Source organism: Rhinolophus ferrumequinum, chromosome 18 (assembly GCF_004115265.2).
Source record: "Rhinolophus ferrumequinum isolate MPI-CBG mRhiFer1 chromosome 18, mRhiFer1_v1.p, whole genome shotgun sequence".
Classification (NCBI taxonomy): Eukaryota; Metazoa; Chordata; class Mammalia; order Chiroptera; family Rhinolophidae; genus Rhinolophus; species Rhinolophus ferrumequinum.
The window spans coordinates 51,099,405-51,116,802 of NC_046301.1; the positions used below are offsets into that span (position 1 = coordinate 51,099,405).

The window sequence follows — 17,398 nt, forward strand, 5'->3', positions numbered from 1 at the left end:
TTCTGAAGATAGAGGCGAGAGGGGGAAGAAGACTTGGCTGAGGGCACGAGTAGCAAATTGGCACCCAAGTTGGGACTCAGTCTCCTGAAAAGTAAAGCTGCCCCCAAAACATGGCTCTTGGTCTCCTCTGTGTCAAGACACCCCCATCTCAGCATCAACCCCCTTCTCACTTCAGGGGCCCCTCCTGAAACATATGCCTGAACGTGATACCAAGTGAGGTTACATGGTTAAAAACCAAACCCCAAGGCAGCTCTTGAAACCTCAAGAAGTGAGCAGCCAGGGTGACCAGGGGAAGAGGGAACATGTAGGAGGTGAAGGCCCATTCTTTTGATGGCCGAGGGACTGTGGGCACATGGTATTCCTTCTTTACACCTGTAAATCAGGCACAATTCAGCTGCCTTTCCAAGCAGGGCTGGGTACACAGTCAACATTCAACACAAGCATACCAGCTCGACTCGTGGGCCACCAATGCTCATGTCCCCCAGGACCTTAAGTAAGGCAGAAGCCCAAGGCCCAGGGTATTTGACCCACACAACAGCAAACCCCAGGTGAGGCTGGGAAGAGGGCAGCCTGGCAGTCAAGGATCTGGAGGTGAGAAAGCCAAGGTCCAAATATCCCTGTACAGTCCTGTTAAAAGCCTGTGTGACCTCAGACCAGTCACTCAACCTCTCTGAAACCTTAGTTTCCTCAAAATGGGAGAACAGGATGTTGGGGGGGAGGGTGCTTTCAGGAAGTACTTGGAAAATCCTGGACTCTGTCAGTTCCCTAAAAGGGAGCTTCCACAAAATATACCCACACCTGCAGTCCTAAAGGCAGACTGCCTAGGTCAGATCCCACCTGGGCCACCTTCCTTCTGGTCCTGAGTCTGTTTCTCCACCCACCAATTGATAATAAATACATTGAGTACCAACTGGAAGCCAAGCACTGCTCCGTAAACAAAATTTCTTAATCCTCACAACTTTATATATAGTAGGTTTATGATTGTTCTGCCCATTTCAGACACAGGCCCAGAAGGTTCAAGTTTCTGCCTTTTCCATCCTGCCTGGAGCTGGGGCTGTCCCCTTTACATCCTGCAGTCACTCCTCACCACAGCGGGGACACCCGCAGGGTCGACAGTTCCAAACGCTGGTTGGAGTCTCCAGCTTCCCCGCCCAGCCTGGACATAAGTCGGCCCCGCGCCCAGGCGCGCCTAGATGGCGCTAGCCGAGCGCCAGATGTGCGGGGCGCCTCCCAGACGCCGGCTCCCTCCACTGAGCAGGGGTGGAGAGAGAAGAACAGAGGCGAGGGGGGAAGGGAGCGGGCCAGGCCCCGCCCAGTCCATTAGGCCTCGACGAGGGAAGGAGGAGGCGGAGAGCCGAGCTGGCATAAGGAGACTTTACTGAAAACAGAAAACGGGGCGAACCAAGGATTACAAACAGGAATGTGGACTCGTAGCAAAACAAAACAGGAGAAAAAAAAACGAAAACAAAAAACAGAAAGAAGGGCGGCAGGAGGTGTCGGAAAGACGGAAGGGGAGGGAAAGAGCGAGGAAAAGGGGGGATTTTTTTTCTTCCCATTTCTTTAAAAAACCAACAGGAAAACACACACGCACACAACCAACGTTTGTTCCCGAGTAGAAACATAAATAGGGCAGAATCGAACACTGTTCTCTCTTCCAAATGCAAAAAAAAAAAAAAAGAAGAAAAGAAAAGGCAACGCAGGGCTTGAGGCTGAGCCCCCTCGGAGCCCCCTTCGGTGGCGGTGCTTACAAAGGAGCGGCCGGGCGCATAGATTTGTGCAACACAGGGTGGCCGCGCGCGAACAGAGGCAGCGCAAGGGCAGGGGGGTCATGCGCTTGCCCCCCGGGAGCAGGGGGTCCAGCTTGTCGAGTCTGAGGCGCCCTCTCCGAGTCCTGGCACCATCGGGGGGGGGTCCCCGGCGCCGCGCCCTCTCCGAGTCCGGGGCACCCACGCCCCCCCCCACGCAAGCCCGCCTCTCGGGGAGGGGGGGCCGCGCATGCGCCCGGCGCGCAGGCTCAGTACGCGGGCACCTGGTGCTGGGGCAGCAGCTGGCAGCCGCTGTTGACGTGGCTGAGGACCTTCTGCTTGAGCTGCGCCACCTGCTCGCGCAGCAGGCTCGCCGTGGACGCCAACTCCGAGTTCTGGCTCTTGAGCGTCTTCACTTTCTCCTCGAGGCGTGAGATGCGCTCCAGCTTGCGCTTGCGGCACTTGGAAGCAGCTATGCGGTTTCGCAGCCGCTTGCGCTCCGCCTTGATGCGCTCTTGCGTGTCCATGTCTATGGGCGACAGCGGCGGGCTCTCACCGAAGCTCGGCACGTCGGGCACCGTCTGCGGCTCATCCTTGAGCGCAGCCAGGCGCGGCGGCCCCAGCACGCCCGGGGGCGGCGGCGGGAAGGGCACGGGCTCGGCGGCGAAGGCTACCGTCGCAGCGCCCCCTGCGCTCCCGGTGCCTCCCGCATAGCTGCTCAGGTTCGCGTAGACCGGCGCCTCGGGCGTGGCCGCCGCCGGGGCCAGCTCGCCGGGAGGCGCGGCGCCTGCAGCCGTGCCCGAGGGTCCCCCCGCCGAGGCAGCAGCGGAGGCCGCGCCCGCACCCAGCTGGTTCTGCTTGTGCAAATCCTCCAGGGCCTTGACAAAGCCTTCGGCGAACTCCTGCTCTTCGCTGGCCGCCACCTTGGGGTAGAGGAACTGCGTGCTCGTCGGCGTAGTGGTGACCAGCCCGTTGGACTGGATGATGAGGCGCTCGAGTTCGGGCGAGGCGAGCTTGAGCAGCCCCAGGTCCGGCGAGGCGAGCAGGCCGTCGGGGGGCGCCGCCCCCGGGGCACCGTCCGTGCGCAGGGGGGCCGGGGGCGGTGCGGCTGCGGGCTTGAGCGCCGCCGCCACCTGCTCGCTCAGGCTCAGCGTCAGCGCGTCCTTCTTCATCATGCTGCCGGCCGCTGCCGTCGGGGGCGCCCCGGGAAACAGGCGACCCGGGGACGCGAAGCTGCCGCCACTGCCACTGCTACTGACGCCGCCGCCCAGGCCGCTTAGCGCCTCATCGCCGTAGAAGGGTGTTTCCATCCTCCGCCTCCCCCGCCGCGCCGGCCCGGGGGGGAGGGGAGTGGCCGCGGCCTCCCGAAGGGCCCGCGCCCCCCCCCGTACACTCGGCCCTATGCCCGCCCCGGCCGCGGCCGCTGCGCCCGGCCCTCCGCTGGCGGCGGCTCCTGCGCCGCGTAGCTCGCGCGCCCTCTTATAGCCTCGGCCCGACGCGATGAGCTCACTGCCCCCGCTCGCCATTGGGTGCGGGTGACGTCGCTCATTTACATGCCGGGGCGGGGCCAAGCCACCGACGCCCCCCCAGCTGCTGTTACCTCGGTGACACGCGGTAAACGGCACAACAGCGCGCAGCCTTGTGGGTTGACGTCATGGGGGCGGACCGCGCGACGGGGCCGGGTCACCCAGCCTCCCGAGAGCTGTGTACGACTCAGGCCCCCAGCGCCGCCTCCCGCCAAGGCACGTCCCGGGTGGCGTGATGGGCCCAGCCACCAGGCGCCCGCCCCGAGGCTCCGCCCTCCGTCCGCGCGTGGGGCCCGGCGGGTGGACCGGCCCCCCCGGGACTGGGGCGGGTGGATGGGGCCCGGATGGATAAATAACTCCTTGGCGCCTACCGCTCCACTGCGCCGACGGTGCTTCCCTTAGCGCGCCTAGGCCAGGCTTTGAGCGCACTAGGAGCTGAAGGCCTGGGGGAGCGGTCCTTGTGGTTCCTGGGGGTGTGGACCATGTCTACCTTCATCCACCCCACCCCAATGTCCGGTGGTGCGTTTGCCCCAGAAAGACGGGGGAGGGGAGAAGAGCGCTGCCTGAAGTTTCTGGGAGCTCTTTGATCCTGATACTTTTCACTGGGTGCGGTCTAAAGCGCGGGGTCCGAATTCCTGACTTTACCGACGCGAAACTGAGGCTGGGCGAGTGACCTTTCCGCGTGGCCAGGGCTGTGCCGGGCCTGAGCTCTTATCCACCCAGTAGAACCTGATGACCATGCCTCTGGGCAGCCGCCTACTTTCTCTCTGCCAGAGCCTGCTGTGGGTCCCCGGGTGAGGATGCTCTGCTCAACTCTAGGACCCCTCACAGTTTCTTCCTTAGCCCCTGGCTGGGCTGTTGTCAGGAATCCCAGCTAGTAATTATTACGGGCTTATTACTATTATCGTGATTGTCAGGGCTTAATAGGCTGCCATAAAGGCTGGCTAGAGATGGGATGTGAGAGGAGGGAGGGGCCAATCTCTCCAATACTCCCAAGGGATCCTTGGGACATCTGAGTTTGACCAACAGCCCCGGCACACATGGCTCCCACTGCACTCAGGATGGAGCCCGCTCCTCATGAAGGTAGTGGAGGTTCCACACCCTCCCTCCCCTGACGCTCTCTGACCTTTCACCCTCACCCTCTCTGAGCCTTGGCTTCCCAGCTCCTTGCTGCCCCAGGGCCTTTGCATGTGCTATGCCCTCTGCCTGGTGATCCCTTGACCCAGTACAAATGTATGTCCTCATAGAGGCCCCCTCCCACTCATTTTGTTCCCATTGAACCCATTGAATTTGTATTCATGGAACTATTCAGAATGATGGGGTGGATCGTAAGACCCCAGAAGGCAGGGACCTTGTCTATTGTGGGCCTGGTGGGGCCTCAGCACCCTGCACAGAGCCTAGCACACAGTGGACGTGGAATGTTAAAGAACAACACTGCCTGGCGGGGTTTCCTGTGGCAGTCTCTGGCCTAGAGTTGTGTGACTGGCCTGTGGGCAGGAGCACCACCACCCCCTCTCAGCTCCCTTCCTCACCTGGCCCTGCCCCTAAGTGGGCTCTGGAGCAAGTAAGCCATGAGGGAAGCTGTGACCATGAGCAAGAGGCCTGGACTGGCTGGACAGGCAGAGGGCCGGGTGTATGGGTGTGTGTCTGTGTACACACAATTCTCTATATGTGCTTATGTGTTCATATGTGGTACCCACCCATGTGTATAAGTATGTGTCTGTGTGTTTCCAGGCACGTGGGTCTCTGTACCCTCCAGACGTGTACCCTTTAAGTCCCAGCCTGGGCAAAGGGACCCCTGTGGAAGGGAGTACAGCCACAGCCCTTAGCCGGCTCTGCCCTGGGATCCCTCTCTGGAGTGAGATTGGAGAGGAGGGGGCCATTCTTCTTCCCAAGGCAGGAGGAGGGTGAGTGGTGGCCTAGGGAGGCTCCACCTTGACCTTGGGCTAAGGCCTTGATAGGGGGGTGAATGTCCGGTGAACTGTGGGCAGAGCCAGCCTGAGCTGACTGACCAGCAGACAGGCCTTGGGAAATGGAGGCACAGGGAGGCCAAGGCAGGTTACCTCTCTGAGTCTCAGTTTCCTCATCATGAAAATAGAGCAAATAATCTTATCTTCATGGAGTATTGTAATTTTTACTAGATTTGCAGAAATAGTATGGGCTCAATAAGTGTTCTGTATCATAGTTTTATTTTATTGTTATTCAGCCAAACTTAACTGCAGTTCTTTGGTCTGGAGTTCCCTCAGTCTGGAGTGCCTTTTCTTAGCCTCCGGGCAAACTCCTACTTATCCTTCAAAACCCACTTCCAATGTTTCCTCCTCCAAGAAGCCTTCCTTAACCATGTCCCTGGGGATTCCCCTAGACACCCTTCATCTGGTTGAGCCCTGTTCATCATTTGTGTCTGGCTCTATCTGCCCCAGTCAGGGAAGGGAAAGGTCCTTGGGGCTGGGCGGAGAGCACCTGTCTTGGCCTTTAAGTGTGGGACCCTGCCTTTGGTAGACTCTGCCAGCTCCATTTTCTAAGGCCTGACCCCGTCAGGCTCTTCTGCTTGCACTTACTATTCCCTCTGAACCTTCCCTACTCCCTCCTTCCTCCCAGCTAGGGAGCCCCCTCTGGCACACCCTAGTCCTGCCCCTCCATTTTACCAGTCCTGACCCCACAAAGCTGGGGAGGGGGGAGTATGTCCAGATCTGTCTGTGAGACTGGGAGATTCTTAGGCAAGTCAAAGGGGGCCCTAAATCCATCGACTAGCCCCATGTAGTGAACTAGGGATAACCATTCATTCATTTCACATATACTGATTGAGCACCTACTGTGAGCCAAGTGATGGGTACACACGAATGAATGACATAAACACCCCCACCCTCCCAGCACAAGATCTGAAGGAGGAAGATGACAAACAGCTTTAAGGAGAATAAATGATGCCTCTTCTGTGGAAGGTGAAGTGAGGTGTTTTAGAGTTGGGTAATCTGGGAGGGGCAGCCCAAGAGGAGATGCTGAATGAAGGAGGAGCTGGGGCAAATCAGGAAATAATTCGAGGGCAGTGTCTCATACAGTGGGAACAGCAAGTGCAAAGGCCCTGGGGCAGAAGCGAGCTGGCCACATTGATGGAGGGTAGAGGCAGGTGGGTCTAGATGGGGGAGCGAGGGAGAGGAGAAGGAAAGCAAGGATGGCAGGGGGGCCTCCACCCAAACTAGAGTGGGTGGTATTTGTTCCAAGGGCAGTGGGATTGAGGGAGGAGTCAGTGATCAGGCTTGCCCAGGACTGCCTTTTCACCTTTATTCTCCCAGCCCCTCCTCGAGTATCGCGACAACATTCCACTTCTCAAAGCAGAGTCCAGAGGGGGCACGCGACCTAACCTGCCGGGGGTCACACAGCCCAGGCCTGATCAGAACTTGGCCCCGTCCTGAACCCTGCCTTCCCAGCAGATGCTTAACTTGACACCCACCCGACCCCCATCTCCTGCCAGGGTTCCAATCCCCACTGCTGTCACCTCTCGCCAGCACAAGATCTGCTTTCTTGTTTAAAGCGACGTGCAATTCGGTGTAATGTTTAGTCTTTATTTGAAGAATCAGAGACTTAAAAATCTACTGGATAAAACGGAAAGCCCCAAAGAAAGAGAAAAAAAGAGTTAAGCAGGAAACGGGTGAAGCCGAGGGGCCTCCCAAGAGTGAGGCTTGCCAGGGATGGTCCCCAGTGATCAGGACCCTGCAGGGCTGGGTGCTACTTGTAGGGACAATCCTCCGGAGCTTAGGCTCCAAGGGCTGGGCTGGTGGGGACCCAGGTGGCAGGACCTGGGGCAGCCGGGGAAGGGGCGCCAGCCTCGGGCAGGGGGCGCGTCTGGCCCTGGCGCATTCCTGGGGATCCGATTACCGGAGAAGACGGCTGCCCCTCCCTCCCCTCCTGCCCAGCTTCCGCCCTCGCCTGGAGCAGGATGGGCAGTCAACTCCCTCTTCACTGCAGGTGTTTCTCCAGGCGCAGGGAGGAGACCAAGGCCCTGCCCTCTGGGCTGGCACCGGTTCTTTCCAGTCTCACCAGACCATTTTGCAATTCCTGCACTGCCATCAGCCCCCTTCAGCACTGATGGAACCAGATGGAGCCAGCTTTATGACCAGTGTCCCTGCTGACTGCTCCCTAAGGCTGTGGTGTGTCCCCAGCCTTTCGCAGCTCAGTTTGTTGATTGAATGATCAACCATGTGGAGTGAGCTTGAAGGGCTCCAACAAGGATAAAACACCTTCTCATGCCAGCCTCCCTCACTCCCCAGGACAGGCAGGGGTTTACTCACCCAGTATACATTTATTTATTTATTTATTTATTTATTTTTTTTCCCCAGTGTACATTTAATGTGTACTTGCTGTATACCCCTGCCCAGATGAGGCCCTTTCACAGGTGGATGTTGAACCAGAGGGTTTAGGGGGTCAGAGGGTGGTGGTGAATTAGACTTCACTAGACCAGCTTCAGAAGTTGATTTGTTTTTTTCTTTGGGCCAACCTCAAGCACCATCATTTATCCATTCCACCGCCCTCTGTTGAGTACCTACTGTGTGCCTGGCTGTGTGCCGGTTGAGGGTTTTCAGCTCCCCATGACCTCCTGAGCTGATTATTCTCATGGGAGACAGGAAACAACCACCATCATAAAGAAGCACTGTCACTATTTTTCCTTTACTTCAACCCCTTTCTGTTTTTACTTCAATAAATATATTTCAAAAGGGAATCTTGGTGTCACCACCAAGAATGGAAACCCAGTTTCTCTTGCCATAAATAGAAGGAAACCAAAAAACGATGAAATGAGAGCAAAATGCAGGCATTCCCCCCCCACCGCCACCCCTGGGGACACTTTGAGCCAGGCCTGATCAGGAATGCCCAAATGTCCAGAGAACAGTAAAAGCTGGGAAGCACCCAAACCAAGCCAAAGAAAACTGCCAGAGGGACCACAGGGACCCACTTGGCATTCCTGTCCCTGAGGGCCCCAGCACAGTTGGTGCTCAGTGTACCCAGCCTCAGTAATGAGCACATATTTTGGGGTTTGCCTGCATCAGCCAGCACCCTCCCAAGGTCCTGTGGGATACTGACCCATTTGGGGGGAAGAGATGGAGGCAGCGATGGCAGTCAGTGGCCCCTTGGGGGAGGGACCCCCTAGGGCCTCTGTGGGGAGGCTTCAGGTTGGTTCAGTTAAGTGGAAGCTCCCACTTCCGCCTCAAAACCTTGGGGCTGCCCCCACCCACAGTCCTGTGGGCCCCTGATGTCCTTCCCTGGCTGCCTGGGGGTTGGGGACGGGATTGTGTGAATCAATGAGTACGCGTATAAATAAATTAGTGGATAAAGTAATGGATGATTTCGTGAAGTAATGAATGAATGAGGGAATTAATAAATGACCGGCTGCATCCATGCTGCCAAGATCGGAAGCCCAGTTTTGACATTTTTCCTTAAAATTCCACAACAGCCCCCAAAGAGGGAGGCCTGTCCCCATTTTTTAGATGCACACACCAAGGCTCCGAGCAAAGCTTAGTTCCAATCTTGGGAAGACATACTGGAATCTACATACATCTTTGCTGGAAGACGGGGCTCCGAGTGCCTGGACGGTGTAGAAGCAAACTGGAGCTGGACCCCGGGGCTGCCGGGCCTCAAGGAAAGGGCTCAGGCTCCAGTGAGAGAATAGACTGAATGGGGGCGCGGCAGGCAGAGAAGGGAGCAGGGAAGAGGCGGGGTGGGGTGACGAGGGGCAGATTCCCACTCAAATCAGGAAGGGGCCCCAAGGAAGGAGCGTTCTCCCCCCCACCCCCACACGTGAGGCACTTAAACGCCAGCCCTGTCCCTCTCGGTCGTGGGGGCGGGGAGACCCCCCTCTGAACCTGAGGCCACTCCCCTGTACTCCCTAGCGCCTTCCATGTCTCCCCCAGCGCCCCCCCCTGCCCCCGCTGCCGCTGCCTCTCCCAGGAGGAAGTGGTGAGAATGCGGGGGAGGGCCCCCATTCTCACTTCTCCTGGGGCAAGGCGGGGCCTGAGGGTACCCTCCCGCGCCGCGAGAACGGACCCCCACCCACAGATGTGGGGGCCGGGGAGCCAGAGGAGCCGGGGAGCCCTAAATTCTCGGGGCTTCTCTGGTTCTCATCTAGAAAATGCGGGAAGAAACTCGACCTTGAAATAAGATTTGTTCGGTAAGAGGACCCCACCCCAGGCCCGAGGAGCTCCCCCGGGGCGGGGAGACCCAGCCGGACACGGACACGCCCAGCCCTGGAGGGGGTCTGGGCTGGGGCAAGGGAGAGCCGTCACAGTAAACAGGACTCCGATGGGGCGGGAGACGCCTTCCAGGAGGAGGGAATGCCGCAGGCAAAGGCCTGGAGGCTGGACGGGACCTCCCACCTGGCCTGGCGGCTGGCCCTGCACGGGACAGTCCCGCGTTGATCCCCCCACCCTGGCCTCTGGGGAGAGGAGGGATCTCGGGGTCCCGGGTCGGCAGGCGGCAACGGAAGAGTTAACCCTGCACGGCGGCGGGATGGAGTGGCGGGGGGGGGTGGGTGGCGTCAGCGCCGACGTCATGGCGAGACGGGGCCGTTGGACGCTGACGCTCGGGCCGCGCGGGAGGCCGTGGGTGTGTTGGGGAGGGTCCGCCCTCCAGAGTTCCCAATGCTGCGCCAACAAGGGGAAGCTGAGGCACAGGGAGGGGTGTGACCTAGTGGGCTGAACCCCGGCCGTCGGACCCCAGGCCGTCCCCGCCGCTTGCCCATGTTTTCCACTGCCGCCCTTACCACTCGCCCGTGCCCACGCCGAGACAGCCCCCAGGGTCGCCCAGCTGGGACCAATTTTTTTTTTTCTTGTTTTCCAGCGTGCAGACGAAGCCGCCCAAATGAGCGCTGAGCTGTGTCCCGGTTAGTTGCCACATCTGCGGGGTCCTCGTGTCCCCAACCGGACAATGGGAGAGAGCTGACATTCGCTGCAGAAGCACGGCTCATACTTAAGGGATGAGGAGGGGGATGGGAGGGGATTCCAACCCCGAGGGGCGGAAGGAGAACCGGGGAGCCCAGGAGTCTGAGTTGGGGACTGTGCGAGGCGGTATTCGAATCCCCAGCTGGCCCCGCTCCCCTCCTTTCTCTCTCCATCCTCCGCCCCCTCTCGTCCCTCCCCTACACTTCCCCCACATCTCTCCCTCCTCTCTCCTTCCCATCCCCCCCATTTGCCTAGCTTGGCTGCCCCGCGGGGCCGTTAATTAAATACAGGGCTGGGGGGGAGGGTCACTGCACGCGGTTAACCCCTTCCCGGCCAGACCCTGGAAGCCTGCCCGGGACAGGGGAGGGAGAGTGTCCGCTGCTGAAACCCCCTCCGCCCGGTACTTGAGGCCCTAGGATAAACCCATTTGATGAATGGGTAGATTGAGACTAAAAGGCCTGTTCCAAGGTTTTGGGCAAGGCCAGCTTAGTCAGGTCCCCCGATAGGAGCGCAGGAGCATCGAAATAGCGGGAATGAAAGGGGAGATAGTGACTGAGATGGAGAAAGGCAGAAATGAAGGAAAGGACAGAAGGAGAGGAAAAATCTAGTGGAGCTAGACAGACCCAGAGAGAAAGGAGAGGAGAGACAGCTGGGGAAGGCTTGGGGGTGGGGAGGGACATAGGGAGAGACACGTTTATCCATGTTTTTTTACTGGGATCCATGGCCCTTGGCTGGGGACTGGAACTAGTCTTCAGTCTCATTGGCATAAAGAGAAGATGACCCTATAAATCTCTACAGTGAAGATGCAGTGACTGTCTCCCAGGGCAACACAATTAGGGCTGGTGGGGACGCGGAGGCCCCAGGAATGATCAGTATGTATGGTGAGAGGGAACTCATAGGCCACCCCAACCTGGCCTGGGGGTTCCAGGGCAGGCTCCCTGGCATAGCTCACTGACCTCTGACTGGGCCTGAGCTGAGAGCCAATCTGCCCAGGGAGCCCCCACCCTGTCCTTGAAGCTCTGGGTCAGGTGGAGAGGACCCGACACTGGCTTTTCACTGCTTGGTTCCCCCTTCACTCTGCACACTGGCTACTGTCATTCTCTAGCTCAGTAAACTGAGGCTCTGAGAGGGGCCCACATTCCTGGTGTGGGAACAATTGGAAAATCATGTAATAGGCAGTGGAAAGAGCTAAGAAGAAATCTCAGGGAGGGGGAGTGGCGGGGGTATAGAGGGTCTGTGACACCTTCAGACAAGGCTAGTGCGATGAGGGTGTTCCAGGGAACAGTGCTCCTGAAAGCTGGGAGTAGCACATTCAAAAGCCCTGAGGTAGGAGTGCACAGGGTGTTGGAGGAGAATCGAGGAGGAGGCCTGGGTTGGTTTCAGGAAGAGGGGAGATGTGGAGATGGTAAGGGTGGAGGGCATCACAGGGGCACTCAGGTCATTAGCAGCTGGTGTGGCGGGTAGTTGGAGTCCTCACCAGCCCAGGTGGAGCCCGTGACTACCCTCCTCACCTCAGTTTCCCCACCAGTGCCTATGGTCCAGAGGCAGGAGTGGCTCAGGGAGCATAGGGGCTGTCCAGGGTCACAGGGACTCATCTTCCCTCTGTGAGTGCCACCCTGGCCTCCCCGTAACTTCTGTGGCTCCCTGCTTTGGCCTGTCTCCCTGTGACCCCCTGGCTCTGCCCACTTTTGCTGTCCAGATGCCAGCTCTTGCCCATATTTCCTCACCTGCAGTGTCCATTGTATGAGAGTCACCACCCCCTCTCAGGCAGAGCCTGGAGACCCTGCAGGGAGGGGATGGCTCAGGAGACTAAGGAGACTCAGGAATGGGGGAAGGTGGAGGTGGGCACTATGGTCCTTGAGTAGTGTCTGCAGTCTGGGTAAAAATAGCTGCCCCCTCTGCCCCTGGCCGCTGCCCCATGAGGAGGCGGTAGTGACAGTGGCTGCTATGACGGGGGATGTGCCCCAAGGAGCATCCGGCAGGGCCTGCGTTGCCATGGCGATGCTGACTCAGAGGCAGAGGTAGATAGCAGCATCTGGTACCCGGCAGGCCTGCCTCTGTGCTCACAGCACCCTTCCCAGCCCCCACCCTGCAGCCTTCACTCTGGGGGTGGCTTCTGAGACTGGAGAAGGGTAGGCAAGACCCAGAGGCAGCTGGATCAGTTCCTGCACCTGCTGGAAAGTGTGAGATGCTGAGGCCCTTCTCCCTCTTGCTCCTAGTCTCTCACACTCTTCCTGGATCTCTTTCAGTCTCTCTGTCCATCTCAGAGTACAGCCCGGACCCTTCCCCACACCCCCCAGGACCTGCAGCTACTATCTACCTCCCTTCCTCTCTCCCTCTCATTTTTCTTCCGCCACACCAGCCCATTTCCACCTCACGTCCTTTGCATGTGCTGGTCCCCCTGCCCAGAAGACCCTGAGGGTCTTCACCTGGCATTTACCTTGTTTAATTCTGGATTTCCTTATTATGTGTCTCTCTACTTCCATCTCCAGAGTATAAAGACCTACGAGATGGCCTGTGGTTCCTCCAGAGGCCTGTCTGCCTATCTCTGCCTTCATTTCCCTCATTGGGAAATGGGCAAAAGAGCACAATGGTCACAGTTCCAGTCTGACTTCACAGAAGGGTGTGGGGCAGAGGTTAAGCAACTGTGCCTAGCACAGAGTAAACAGATCCTTAGAAATAGTCCAAGGCCATGAGCTGGGGAAGGATGAACACAATGTGTTCAGTCCACACTGTGGAATATTATGCAGCCGTGAAAAGGAATGAAACACCCACACAGACTGCAACGTGTATGAACCTTGAAAACATGATGCTGAGAGAAGCCAGATAGAAAAGATCACATGTTGTTATGATTCCATTTATATGAAATATCCAGAACAAGCAGATCCGTAGAAACAGGAAACAGATTCGTGGTTGCCAGGGGCTGGGGGAGGTAGGAATGGATATGAGGTTCCTTTTTGGGGTGATGAAAACGTTCTGGCCGTAGATAGAGGTAATGGTCGCACGATATCGTGAAGGGTGCTACATGCCACCCAATTGTACATTACAATGGAATTTTATGTTAGTGAATCTTACCTACATAATAATAAAAAGGACATTGGGTAAAAACTAGGGAAATCTGAATAAAGTGTGGACTTTAGTCAATAATGGCCAACTTGCTGCATCTCTGAGACACCCCCCACACAACTGCCCTGGGGCCTTTGCACCTGCTGTCCCTCCAGCTGGAGGCTTTAGGAGACCTCCGGTGGATCAGACCCCGGTGGGCCAAGCTGCAGTCTGACTCCATTTGCTCCCCCACCTTCCTCTGGCCACTGGGAAGGTCAAGGTGCCTGCTGGTTAGGCCAGCGTGACCAGGAGGCTATCGCTGGGATGTCAAGGAGGATTGGTTGCTTTGGAGGGGACACTTTGCCCCCCCCCCAGGAGGAAGAAGGATCTACAACCAAGGTGGGATCCTGCAGCAAGGGGATGGAGAAGCGATGGGGTTCAGTCCAGCTGGGGGCCCTGTTGGGGGGCCTGCTTCCTGCAACCTCATGAACACAAAGAGCAAGAATCATTTTCTCATTTTTAAGGAAAAGTGAGTAAGTTCTCCCTGGGCAGCGGCACTGTACTCCAGCTTCCCCCTCTAGGGACAGGGACTTCTGGGGGTTTCATCAAAGGCTGCCCTTCCAGAAGGTTCTGGGGAAACCTCACCCAAGGCTCTCCATGGTGACAGAGAGGGAGGTCACCATGCTGACTTCCACATGAACTTGGGGACATCTCCAGCCTGGTTGCCAGGGACATTCAACATGCTAGAGGGGTACAGCATAGAAGGACAGGCCCCAAGGGCTCACAGGGACAGTTTTCAAAGCAGCAGAAAAGGGAATGAGGGAGATGAGGGAGGGGAAGACTCATGAGGACACGCTGAGTATTTTTAGGCACTGAATACGGTTCTGAAATATTTCCACGGCCACTCCCGAGAGTGAGCTCGGTGATTATTTTGGTACCCGGTTCCAGAGGAGGCGGGGCAGGGCTGATTCACCTCTGGCTGGCTGGGCCCAGAGCAGGATGGGGCTCTCAGGACAGGGGCCTGGAAGGTGACCACTCACCAGCCCAGGCCAGGCGTCCGGCGCTGGCCTCTGGGGCACAGAGGACAGTGGCCTGGCTGCTGCCCATAGGGTGGCACCTCCACTCAGGGCACCTCTGCATGATGCGCCAATCACATTGACCCTGAGGCTTACGGAGATGAGGAGGGTCCTGGATCTGGCTTCAGACACTCCACAGGTGCTCTGTGAATAGTCACTCGGAGATGGTTTCAAGCATGAATGGAGCACCTGCTGTATACCAAGCATCTTTCCTTCTGTAATCCAACAACCCCCTTGAGGTGGAGTCCACTATTACCCCCACTACTGGTGAGGAAACTGAAGCACAGCAGGGTTAAACTTGGAGGGCCCCTTGCAAGCCTCAAACCCTGTTCCTCAGCTGAAGCTGCAGTCAGAGGAGTGAATCTTAAAGCAGGAGCTGAACTCGCCTACCTTACCCCCTGCCCCAAAGACTCCAGGTTGCTGCTCTGTGCTTGACACAATGGAACTGAAAGAAGGTAAATGGATCCTCCAAGTTCAAGGAGATGACAGAGGGAGTTCTGAGGCTCTGGAGCTGTGTGACCTGGGGCAGGGCGCTTACCCTCTCCGTACCTGTGCTTGGGAGCAGGCCACAGGACCTCAGGGGCTTTGCACTTGCTGTTCCATCCACCTGTTCCCTGCTCTCTTCCCATGGTCAGTGGCTTCTTGACCTTCTGGTTCTGGTTTTCGTCCCCTTAGCAAGGCCTCCCCCTCTATTCTGTGGAATGGGGATCCCATCCGCCTGGGTCCTCATGGCACCCTCGCCCCTTCTGCCACTTCTGGGGCCTCTACCGTGGGCTGAGCTCCCAGCACAGCTTCCGCCTGGTCTCCTGGCTTCCACTCTTACCTCAGTGTGTTGTGGAAACTTCTGTGACTGCTCGATCAGGGCCTTCACCTCTCCCATTTCCTGCCACCTCACTTGGCTGCCGTCCCCATACTGCTCAGGGCCTTTGCACGGGTTGTCCCTCCATCTGGAATGCTCTTCCCCAAGATGTCTGTCTCCCTTGCCTCCCTCAAGCCCTTCTCAAATATCAACCTCTGGTCTTTTCTGACCACCTCTCCTCCCCACCCTTGCTTTCTTCTCCAAAAGCACCTGGGGCGGGGTTGTGGCCCGTCCTTCTGTCCTCAGCCAGCCCTGTTCCCATCGGGGTCGGTGGCTTCTCCCACTGAGGTCATCTGATTGGGCACAAGGCCAGCCTCTATAACCCCCACTGGCTAAGCAGCCCTTTGTCCACAGAGGAATGGCAGAGGACACGGGCACACGCTGAGCCACTGGGAACACTTACAGCAAATGTCAGGATGTGCTGGGCCCGAGTCCAGCTGGAGGATGGGAAGGACACCTGCCATCATGTCACCTGGAGGAGGTGGGGGTGGTAGGCTAAGGGAAGAACTTTCCAGACAGCCCAGTTTTGAAGCCTGGTGGAGGAGGAGAAATGGCATGGAGGTGTGTGCACGCAGGGGTGATGAAGAAAAACGAGACCTCCCTACCCGCTTCCTTGTGGGATCCATGGCCCAGAAATGGGCTCTGGGCCCCAGGACCCTGCTAGCTGGGCTCCAGGCTAAGTCACACCTGGGCACATGGGGCTCCCTGATGGCCAGCAGGCACAAACTGCAGGGGGAGGCGGTCACTGTCACAGTCGAGAAGCCTGTACTGTCAGTTGAGAGGGCGCAGACCCCACTGACAGACCATCAGGAGGACGGAAAGATCGAGGCCCCGTACTTTTGGTTTCTCTTCTTGATGAGAGGAGAGGCTGAGGCTGGTTTCTTAAAACCAACCAGGAAGAAGACTAAGACAAGTCTGTCCCGACAGACAGCTCAGGAGGGAGCCTTCCGGAAGCCCAGGCACCTAAGCGGTTGGGCCAGAGCGGCAGCTCACGTCAGGGGTGAGGAGGGAACAGGGCAGCTAGCTGGGCTGCCCACTGGAAAGGTCAGGGCGCAGCGGGCAGCCTGGGGGTGCGCGCAGCGCGGAGACAGGCCCCCACGACCCTGAACTTCGGAAGGGCGCTGGGGCTTCTGGTGGCTCTAGGGCCACAGCCGAGTCAGGGAGAAAAAAACAAACCGCCAGGAGCAGGAAGGGGTGGGCCTCCAAGGGACTTCCTCTTGCAGCCAGTGGGACACCTAACCCCAGAGCCACCATTTCATCGAGGCCCTACCAGCTACCACCTGTGGCGGGGGGCCCAGCCCCCAGACCTTTATGGGCCCCTGCAGCGGGGAGACGGGGTTGCTGCAAAGGCTCCCCTTTTCTCATCTGTCCTTCAAGCCCACACTGCCAGGGACCACCGCCCGCATCTCTGATGAGGGAGGTGAATCTCGGGGGGCCTTGGCTTGCCAGAACTCCCCTAGTCCCCACACCCCATCCCCAACACAGGCCAAAATGCTGTTTTGTTATTAGACAAGGATTCAGGCATGGCAGCGGGTCTCGGGAGGGGTGCGACCAGGAAGAAGCAATGGAGTGGGAATGTGGGGGAGGGGAGAGACCACATTCTGGAGATCAGGTGAAGAAATGAAATGCAGAGGTGCTGGAGACGCGACCGGGCTCGTGCCGACCGGGCTCGCTAGCACGCTGCGGATCCGACAAGTGGAGTTCTCGGGGCAACTGAGCCCTTTCTTCCACTCACCCCTCAAAACAGGCCGACTTGACACAGCGACAATTAGAACCCTCAGCCACAGGACCTGGCCAGTGCTCCCCTCCCAGCACCCGGCTGTCCCTGCGGTTCCCTGCACTCGCTAAAGGGAAATCGGTCTGAAGCGGATGACCCTGGAAGCCAAAAGGCTCAAGTGCAGTCCCATGTCCCCGGCAATGTGGAGGAAGAAGCGCAAGAAAACCTCCCTCGCACATTCCTCGCGGCCACCTGTCTGTCTGGGTGAACTCTGGTGTGAATGATGCTTGCAACACAGGGCGGGATGCAGGTGGCAAGGCTGGGCCTCCTGGGTGTCCTCCTGGCTCCACCCCCACTTCCCACCCCCACCTCTCACAGCACCCTCTCTCTCTACAAAGAGGGGAGGGGTTTACAGACAAACCTGGGGCACCCCTCTTCCCAGCCATGCTGAGCTCACCTTACCTAGTAAACTGACATCCTTATGTATGCAGCCTTCCAAAGGAA

General features: G+C 58.1%; 1 protein-coding gene across 1 annotated transcript; it reads right to left on the bottom strand.

Annotated features, from left to right (window-relative positions):
- Positions 1–1,360: 1,360 nt before the first annotated feature.
- On the bottom strand, positions 1,361–8,571 carry JUND (JunD proto-oncogene, AP-1 transcription factor subunit). Its single transcript, XM_033134068.1, has one exon. It carries the CDS (start codon positions 3,269–3,271, stop codon positions 2,015–2,017), a length of 1,257 nt encoding a protein of 418 aa, XP_032989959.1. The 5' UTR covers positions 3,272–8,571; the 3' UTR covers positions 1,361–2,014.
- Positions 8,572–17,398: the final 8,827 nt, after the last annotated feature.